At 41.4% G+C, this 9,973-nt stretch overlaps 2 protein-coding genes across 2 annotated transcripts; both read left to right on the top strand.

The window, feature by feature from the left end:
* Positions 1–3,589: 3,589 nt before the first annotated feature.
* On the top strand, positions 3,590–7,327 carry ppan (peter pan homolog). The gene is given in 10 exon segments (XM_070439282.1): positions 3,590–3,756; positions 3,995–4,096; positions 4,670–4,720; positions 4,906–5,076; positions 5,272–5,348; positions 5,576–5,683; positions 5,972–6,072; positions 6,268–6,397; positions 6,480–6,640; positions 6,760–7,327. Coding segments are annotated over 10 exon segments (1,134 nt in total). The 5' UTR covers positions 3,590–3,717; the 3' UTR covers positions 6,954–7,327.
* Positions 7,328–8,051: 724 nt separating this feature from the next.
* Positions 8,052–9,973, top strand: p2ry11 (purinergic receptor P2Y11). The gene is made up of 2 exons (XM_024138626.2): positions 8,052–8,137; positions 8,752–9,973. Exon 2 carries the CDS (start codon positions 8,840–8,842, stop codon positions 9,782–9,784), a length of 945 nt encoding a protein of 314 aa, XP_023994394.1. The 5' UTR covers positions 8,052–8,137; positions 8,752–8,839; the 3' UTR covers positions 9,785–9,973.

Genomic DNA, 9,973 nt, shown 5'->3' with positions numbered 1-9,973 from the left:
TTATATTAGATCACTCAGAGTGACACCACACCTTGCCGTACTTTTTCACCACTGAGATTTGAGGAGGAAATTATGTGTGAATTACATGTGTAGCTTATATAGTATTATCATCCGGCACCGCTGAGCCAACCCCTGGCCTCCCTTCCTTAAACGCTTCTGGACAGGCACCCACTCCAACGTAGAAACAATTGAACACCACTTACTCCACCACGAATACCTTAATAGAAAATGACTCAAGTAAAAGTGAAAGTCAGCCAGTAAAATACTACTTGAGTAAAAGTCTAGAAGTATTTGGTTTTAAATATACTTAAGTATCAAAAGTAAGTGTAATTGCWAAAATATACTTAAGTATCAAAAGTAAAAGTTTAAATCATTACAAATTCCTTATATTAAGCAAACCACARGGCAACATTTTCTTGTTTTTTAAGTTTAAGTATAGCCAGGGACACACTCCAACACTCAGACATCATTACAATTGAAGCATTTGTGTTTAGTTACTCCGACTGATCAGAGGGAAGGCCAGGGATGTTCTCTTTACTAGTGTGTGAATTGGACCATTTTCCTGTCCTGCTAAGCATTCAAAATGTAATGAGTACTTTTGGGTGTCAGGGAAAATGTATGGAGTAAAAAGTACATTATTTTTCTTTAGGAATGTAGTGAAGTAAAAGTAAAAGTTGTAAAAAATTAAATAGTAAAGTAAAGTACAGATACCCCCAAAAACGACTTAAGTAGTACTTGAAAGTATTTTTACATAAGTACTTTACACCACTGCTAAAGATACACTTCATTTCAACTAGCTAAATCCTGTCTAACYCCWAGTAATTGCATTGTMTTATTCTGTGGTGTACTTGTGGGTTTAAATCAAATCAAAGTTTATTTGTCACGTGKGCCAAATACAAAAGGTGTACAGTGAAATGCTTACTTACAGYCACTAACCAACAGTGCAAAAAAGGTATTAGGTGAAGAATAGGTAAGTAAAGAAATAAAAACAACAGTAAAAAGACAGTGAAAAAAACAGTAGGGAGGCTATATACAGTAGTGAGGCTATATACAGGCACCGGTTAGTCGGGCTGATTGAGGTAGTATGTACATGTAGATATGGTGCGGGGGTTGGGGTGCGGGGGGCTGTGACTATTCATATATGATAAACAGAGAGTAGCAGTAGCGTAAAAGAGGGGTTGGCGGGTGGTGGGTGGCAGGTGGCGGGACACAATGCAGATAGCCCGGTTAGRCAATGTGCAGGGGCACTGGTTGGTTGGGCCAATTGAGGTAGTATGTACATGAATGTATAGTTAAAGTGACTATGCATATATGATAAACAGAGAGTAGCAGCAGCGTAAAAGAGGGGTTGGGGGGGCACACAATYCAAATAGTCCAGGTAGCCATTTCATTACCTGTTCAGGAGTCTTATGGCTTGGGTGTAAAAACTGTTGAGGAGCCTTTTTGTCCTAGACTTGGGACTCCGGTACCGCTTGCCATGCGGTAGTAGAGAGAACAGTCTATGACTGAGGTGGCTGGGGTCTTTGACAATTTTTAGGGCCTTCCTCTGACACCGCCTGGTGTAGAGGTCCTGGATGGCAGGCAGCTTAGCCCRAGTGATGTACTGGGCCMCACGCACTACCCTCTGTAGTGCCTTGCGGTCGGAGGCCAAGCAATTGCCGTACCAGGTGCAACCAGTCAYGATGCTCTTATCTTCTTACTTGGATGGCAAGGAGATTCAGGTTTTCATAATGGGTAGTGTAAACATTAATTATACATTATTTTTGTATTATAATCTGGGATGACACCCATATGGTAGACCCCAGTCAGTGAGGTTGATTTATATATAACTGTCACACCCTGATCTGTTTCACCTGTCTTGTGCTTGTCTCCATCCTCCACCAGGTGTCTCCCATTTGTCCCCATTATCTTCTGTGTATTTATACCTGCGTTTTCTGTTTGTCTGTTGCCAGTTTGTCTTATCCCGTCAAATCCTACCCGCATATTCCCGTGCTCCAGTTTTTGTTTTTCCTKYTCTTCCCAGTTCTGCCCTTTCTGCCTGTCCTGATCCTGCCTGCCGTCCTGAACCTGTCGTCCTGTACCTGCCTGACTCTGATTTGGATTATGACTCTTTGCCTGCCTTGACTTACCTTTTGCCTGCCCCTTGTACTATAATAAACRCTGAGACTTGTACTATCTGCCTCCTGTGTCTGCATCTGGGTCTTAGCCTGAGCCATGATATAACATGTTTTTATAAACTCAACCAAGTTAACCAAGATGGTAKACTTTGGTGGCAAGCAACAATATTGAGTGGAGCAGCTTCTATCTCAACGCCATCAGACTGTTAAATAGCCATCACTTTGCTGCTTCCACCCGGTTACATAACCTTGCTCCTTAGAGGCTGCTGCCCTATATACATAGACWTGAAATCACTGCCCACTTTAATAATGGAACACTAGTCACTTTAATAATGTTTACATAGTTTTGCTTTACTCATCTCATATGTATATACTGTATTCTATTCTACTGTATTTTAGTCTATGCCACTCCGACATTGCTCGTCCTAATATTTATATATTCCTTAATTCCATTKTTTTACTTTTAGGTTTGTGTGTATTGTTATGAATTGTTAGATATTACTGCACTGTTGGAGCTAGAAACAAGAATTTRGTACARCCGCAATAACATCTGCTAAACATGTGTATGTGACCAATAACATTTGATTTTATTTGGAGATTTCGAAGGGTGCGGATTGACGGGTTGGTAATTAGAGCCTATTGAGCATCCAATTTTTATAATCTGGGACACCCAGCGCATCTGTCCACAAGAGATACAACCTTGTGACAGTTATTACTAAATCGGATGCAGCTGATAAGAAACTAAATACTAAATTGGTGAATTGAAACACTAAATTGTTGAATTTAGTGGAAACTTGCCCCTTTGTAACAAACATGGTAACAATTGTTGTTACACCTCTGTAATTACAGAATGCAATTACCACCAGTTACATGTTATTACAGTYTAACTATGAGTTATTACAATTAACTACACTACCTGTTAKATGTAATTACACTGTAATAATGAAGTTTTACCCTTTGGACTTCATATTGCAAATGTTCTTTAAATACCCCAAGCAACACCAGGTCCGTTGCCAAATACACATGCTGGAAGCTGAGAACAAAAGTTTGGTTAGGCATTTGAATAAGACGAACGTTTTTCAATGTGACACACAACGCGCCGGCGCAGTCAGATCCACGTGGTTGAAGYGCAGTATCTGATTGAAATGGAGGACACGGAGGCATAACGGAGCTTGCTCGCTTTTTYCATTTAGATAGTTAGGTTCATTAGCGACGTGTTATATTATTGACTCTATTATATTGTTTTGTTAAACTGCCATTATYTGAAAGTCAAAGGTAAGCGGTTAAGTAGTTMTTGGCTAACGTTAGCTATCTAGTTATTGACACGATTCTGTGGATGAAAAGGATGTTTTTATGAGAATATCTGAACAATGATTAAAATATTTGTAACTGATTACATCCACAACTGCGTTAGCTCGTAACATAGCGAAGTATCTTGGCCATTTAAACGAAGGTGTTAATTCAATTTCAGACCAAAAACCAGAAGAAGTCACGTGTGAGTGCGAACCATTTGGCGGAAGAGGTGTTCGGTGCGGTCCCTCACTCCTTCGTGTTTCACCGTGGCCAAGTCGGCAAGAATGTCGGTCAGCTAGTTGAGGACATGCGGCGGGTCATGGAGCCCTTCACAGAATCCCTTAAGGTCCGTTTGTTCATGTCATGAAACTCAAAACTGGTATTTATAACTGACTTGAATCAAATTGACGTTACTGCATGKCACATTTGTTACTTAATATATTTGTTAATGTTTATAAAACGTATCATAATACTTCTGTGATCTTGCACTTTRAACCACTGCTCTGAGTTTATACATAGAAGTGTGTCTTGGCTCATAATGGATTGCATTTGATTGACAGGTCTTGCCTGCTTGTGATTGACAGGTGAGAAAGAAGAATGTGCTGAAGGACTTTGTGGCTGTAGCAGGGCCACTGGGAGTGACACACTTCATGATCTTCACCAAGACGCCCAGCAGTGTCAACATGGTAAATAAGTCTGCAAACACCYGGGGTGTATTCATTACTGAAACCGTTTTACTGTTTAAGAACCATTCACTGTTTAAGAACCAAACTGAAGCAAATTAAACAGGGAGTGACATACTTGWTTTTGTAAAGTAGAAACTCATATTTTTCTTGTAAAAAAAGTATGTTTTGTTYTATATATTTTTACCCTTAAAAGGTTTTGTTTGGCGTAAATGGTTTATTTTGCAACAGACAACGTTTTGCAACAGAATCGGCGTAATGAATACACCCCTGTTGCGTTACTGTACCACGAGGGGCTTTAACAGTAGACACTGCAGCTGCTCTAAACCCATGGCCTTATCAAAGGCAGGCATAGGGAATAGCTTTATGATATATCGCTATTGATCAATGAAGTATATGCTGTGTCAGCCACCTCCTTAGTTATTCCAATTGCTGATGCAGATGATGAGTTATGAGAATATCTGAATTCATGATTAAGATGTTTTATCACTGATGCATCAATATCTACAGTTGGGCTGTTTACTAGATCCTAATGGCAAATTAGAAAGTGTATGAGTAATTWTTTTCTCTTTCCAGAGGCTTGCTCGGCTGCCGAAAGGCCCTATGCTCCATTTCCGGGTGACCAAAGTGAGTACACAAACCCATATGACTTACTGGAAGAAATGGGCTCAAAGGATGACAGATTTTGACGTGACTGTTCGGTGATATATGTTCAAAGTAAACGCACTGATGAGCCCCAATACTAGAAACAAGRAAATATAGGGTTTTGTGCTTCAATTGCTTTTCCTGAATATGTTCTTAATCGTTTTCAGTACTCCCTTATTAAAGATGTGGTCTCGTCACTGAAGAGGCACAGAATGCATGAACAGCAGTTCACACATCATGCACTGCTGGTCCTCAATAACTTTGGCTCGGAGGGCATGCATGTCAAACTTATGGCCACCATGTTCCAAAACATGTTCCCTTCCATCAATGTGCACAAGGTATGTCAAAGGCACCAGTACCTGGATTTTTGCTGGATTGGGGATTTGTGAAATATGATGATAGTATAGTCTTCTGATTATCTGTGACGATCACTCAAAAGTAAACGCTTTCTGACATCCCAAAATCCTTTTATCCTCTTATTATATTGATGACAATCGGATTAGTATGCATTTTAACAGGTTTCCTTCTTGTAGGTAGCCCTCAACGCCATAAAGAGATGTACTTAGCTGAACTACGATCCAGTGTCTCAAGAAATTGAATTTCGCCATTAGTACGTATACAAGATGTTTTGTGCACTCATTTTAATTCAAGGTGGCTTGGTTACTCTATAGGAAGACTGCTTGGGCTCAGAGGATGACAGATTGTGATTTGATTGTTTAGTGATGTATATTCAAAGTAAACGCACTGATGCGCTCATCATGCAGAATCCCCCCCCATAGCTGACTAAATGGATCAGTCCACACTCATCCTTGTCCTTCTCCCTATCCCCCTCTGCAGCAGCCTGAAAGTAGTCCCTGTGGGCATGAGTAGAGGAGTGAAGAAGCTGATGCAGGAAAAGTTCCCCAACATGAGCAAGTTTGAGGACATCAGTGAGCTGCTGATGAAGTAAGAGCCCTGTGGCTGATCTTAATGATATTACATTGTAACCAGTGTTTCAATAGAATTGTCTACTCCTGTGTTGGCAGTGACTATAAATGCTAGGTTTATAGCATCAGTTTGTCTTGTCATTTTCTGTCCATGGGATGTACATGATGAAAAGATATCTATGATTACCTGTGATTTTTCACAAAAGTAAACGCTTACTGACACATCCTGACATTTATCACCATGGTGCCTTCAGCAGTTGATCCCACTGATGTGACATTGTTAGCAGTTTCTGGTAGGGTTTTACAGCATCAGTTTGTTTTCTCTTCAGATTGGCCCACGCATCACCATGCAGCTGGTGAAGATCGAGGAGGGAATGGGAGAGGGGAACATTCTCTACCATGCAGTCAGTAAGTACACCTGTCAGCTTCCTGTTGATTTAGCTGTCCATGGGATGTACATGATGAAATGATAACAATGATTACCTGTGATATTTCAACAACAAAAAAGTAAAKGCTTACTGACACATCCACTGAGAATGGGTGWTTCTGTTGATTGGTCATGGTGAAATGCTGATACAGGCACTCTGAATGTCTTTTCTGAAGTCGCCAAGACTGAGGAAGAGCTTCAGGAGATCCTGATCCGAAAAGAGGCGCAGATGAAKGAAAAGCAGGAACGGAAGAAAAAACAAGAGCAGGATGTTGCCCAAAGGAAAGCGCTACGGGAGGAGAACAAGTGAYTGTTCTAGCACATTGTAACTGCTAGTCATTCCACCTGAGTTGGAGTGGAACAGTGATGTTTGTTTCTGTAACYTCAGAAAAAGAAGCATGGCAGGCATCAAGAGGAGGCACCAGGAGGAGGAAGASCATGACCCTGAAGTGGAGGATCCTGGGAWCCAGGATAACAGGCCTCCGGTTGTTGAATCTGACGACGAGGCAGAGTACTACAGACAGGCTGTAGGGGAGGAYCCAGARGAAGGTATGTACTCTTTCAYTACTGAACCAAGTRTCTYTAGTTTGTGTTTTGTTGTACTATATGTTTGTGCTACTTTGGCAGACAAAATCACCTATATTTATTTTTCTCCCTCCCCCATCTAGATATGTTCCCTGCAGCCAAGAGGAGGCAAAGACCTGAAAGGCCCTCAGGAGGACCCTTCAAGAAGAGGAAACCGTTCTCTGGCGACGACAGGAAGAACAAATATGGTTCCAAGTCACCTCCACCTCCTTCAAACAGAGGAAGGGGAAGAGCTGAGCTTCATAACCCTTTGAAAGCCTGGACTGATGCACGCTGAGCGCTCTACCCTGGTAAAACACCAGGTGGCAGTATGGACTCTTGTGGACACTGCAGTTTCTGATCAACATGAACAGAGGAACGTATTCCTTCATGAAAGGACATTGGTATTGCCACAAGTCAGCTGGAGGACTGGATGAAAATGCAATGATGTAATTTTGTACCTTGTGAACATGTTTATACATTTTTTTTTAAAGCATTGGCAAAAGTTAAATTGCTGAATACAGGGAAAGAAATTTGGGATGGGGCAAATCTTTTGGAAAGATGTCACTGGGGGCAAGAGTTGGAGGAAAGAAATCTGGGATGGGGCAAACGTTTTGGAGGGACAGGAATGTATTCTTTCATGAAAGGAATTGGTATCACCACAAGTCAGCTGGAGGACTGGATGAAAATGCAATGATGTAATTTTGTACCTTGTGAACATGTTTATAAAAATGTTATAAGCATTGGCAAATACATTTTTGGATACAATGTTAAGCTCAATTGTGTGTAGTGTTTTTTTCTTGTGTCTGACTCATGTAGCCTCTGCCACAAGCTTTCACTTCAAAGCGTGACCGTAAACTGGAGCCGAGGCTGATGCGCATGAGACTTGAGTATGGAACGCCGTTTGGGTCTTTGCGTGTCAAAAAGATACACATAAAATAACACTATTTGACTTGTGTCKAATAKGCTTCTTGACCAATCAGGGCCTGAATATGACTCCAGGTCACATAATTTAACACGTTCATACATTTTTTWCGTAGTTATTACACATTGATTACACTCACTCGTAATTCATATGTCACAAAGATTCACCTATACGTATGCTATGAGTCATAGATTTTTGTCACTGATGATCCACATTTGCATAAAGGTRGTTTGGACTCCYCCCAATTCTCWGGTACTGATAACAGACGTTCACTCAGCTTCTGTTCTTCCGAGGTAAAATAAGCTGTCCAAACGGTGTTCCATAGAGTTGTCACATTTTCATTTGGTACTGTGCTACAAATAGAACAAGGGGCAGGCAGTGTTGGTCACACTTCTTGAAAATGCCTACAAATGGGTTGATTTGGTTGGATGGAAGGTCAGAAAGGGAAGTGACTGCTTTAAATCTTTGTACATGTAACTCACCTATCATGGGAAGTTCTACTGGTCTCTGTGTGAACGTCAACCCCAGGAAATGTAGCCTTATCTGTCTGTCAATGAGTAAGTACTAATCTGGCTTTATTCTGAGGTCATTGCCATTATACATTTAAATATCTGTAAAGTGTAAGGACAAAAATGGAGTAAATGTGGACCGTTTATAGTTGACCACCTGTTTTTTAATGCTGGTGCATGCTTCAGGTTTTTGTGTCTGTTGAATAGACTGGAGAAGTAACATTAGAAACGGTCTTGTGGCTTTTCTTAGAGAGAAATTKTATTTAACTTGTTTTAGGCTCCATGGGGTGTTTTGGACAGACATTCTGTTGGTTTAAGATTTACACAACCTTGGTCCATGGTATTTTAGATTATTATTTGCTATCCATTGCACAACATTAGTATGGAGAACTGCAGTGTGTTTTTATTTATTTTTGACCACAGATGTATATTTCTGATAAGACAACAGCTCTGAAGGTATCTTAAAACACTACTAATACTAGCAATTTATTACATGTATTGCGACAGAATGATACTGATTGATGTTATGAACAATTGTGACTGATGTATTGGCTGYCACAGTGCAAAGTTCCCCTAAGGGGATCAGTATGACCTGCATAAAAGAATGGTTCTCCACTTCAGCACAGAATATAATGAATATCTTTATCCTTTTTCTTCCACAGAGATGAACAAATACCACTTTTGGGAGCCAGTTTGCACAGCCTTTTCCCCTCCTATTTTCTAATCTCCCACGGAAATCAATACACAAACATGATGGATTACAACTCTTCTTGTCATGGTGACAAGTTCCAAGTGCAGTTATTGCCTTCAATGTACGGTGTTGAGTTCTGTGTGGCGTTGGTTGGMAACCTGTTTGCCCTGAGACTCTTGGCGACCAGGGAGAGGAACAACTGGCACACTGGTGTGGTGCTGTCCTGTAACCTGGCRATCAGTGACCTGCTCTATGTCCTCACCCTGCCCCTGCTCATAGTCTACTACATGCAGGAGAACTGGCTGTTTGGGATGGCGGTCTGTAAGATAGAACGCTTCCTCTTCACCTGCAACTTGTATGTCAGCATCTACTTCATCATGTGTATCAGTGTGAACCGCTATGTGGCCATTGTGTACCCCTTCTTCAGCTGGAACAATGTGAACCCCGCCAAAGCCAAGGCTGCCAGTGTCGTCATCTGGATCTTTGTGACAGCCATCTCCTCTCCTGTGCTGAAGTTTGCCTCCACATGTCCAGAGGGAAGCAAACAAACCAATTGTGTATCCTACTCCTATTGCACCAACAGTGATGCAGTTGAAGTTGCATACACTCACTTGTATTACAAAGTCTTTCTGTCTGTGGCTGGGTGTTTTATTCCCTTCCTGGTCACATTTGCATCATACTGCGCATTGTTGAGGGCGGTGTGGAGGAATGTGAATATAACCTCCCTGGAGAAACGGAAGGTGGCCCTGATGGTGTTTGCGGTGGTTGTGCTGTACGCCATTTCCTTTGTGCCTTATCACCTCCTCCAGACCTACTATTTCTTCCGCAAGGTTGATGAACTTGGCTCTGTCTGCGACTGGGTGTACAAGGCCTACCAGGTGTCCAAGGGACTGGCTACACTGAACATGTGCATCCATCCACTGCTCTACATGGCTGTGTTTGATAACATCCGAGTGGCCTGCTGTGGAAGGAGCTCAGCAGATATGGCAATGAATAATACATGAACAAAATGATGCTCTCTCTGCTCCTTGGATGCTTGCACTTATGGTGTTTCTGATAAGCAAGTGTTACACACAGTTGATGACTTATCTGTAAATAACTGCAGCTATATGCACTTCCTTCCAATGTTCTGATGTAAGATGTTTTTGATGGTCARGTTTCTTTTCATGAAGTKTAAACTATGCCCTCTTCTA

This window comes from Salvelinus sp. IW2-2015, unplaced genomic scaffold (genome assembly GCF_002910315.2).
Source record: "Salvelinus sp. IW2-2015 unplaced genomic scaffold, ASM291031v2 Un_scaffold1536, whole genome shotgun sequence".
In the NCBI taxonomy this organism is placed as follows: domain Eukaryota; kingdom Metazoa; phylum Chordata; class Actinopteri; order Salmoniformes; family Salmonidae; genus Salvelinus; species Salvelinus sp. IW2-2015.
This window is presented reverse-complemented; position numbering and strand designations above follow the sequence as displayed.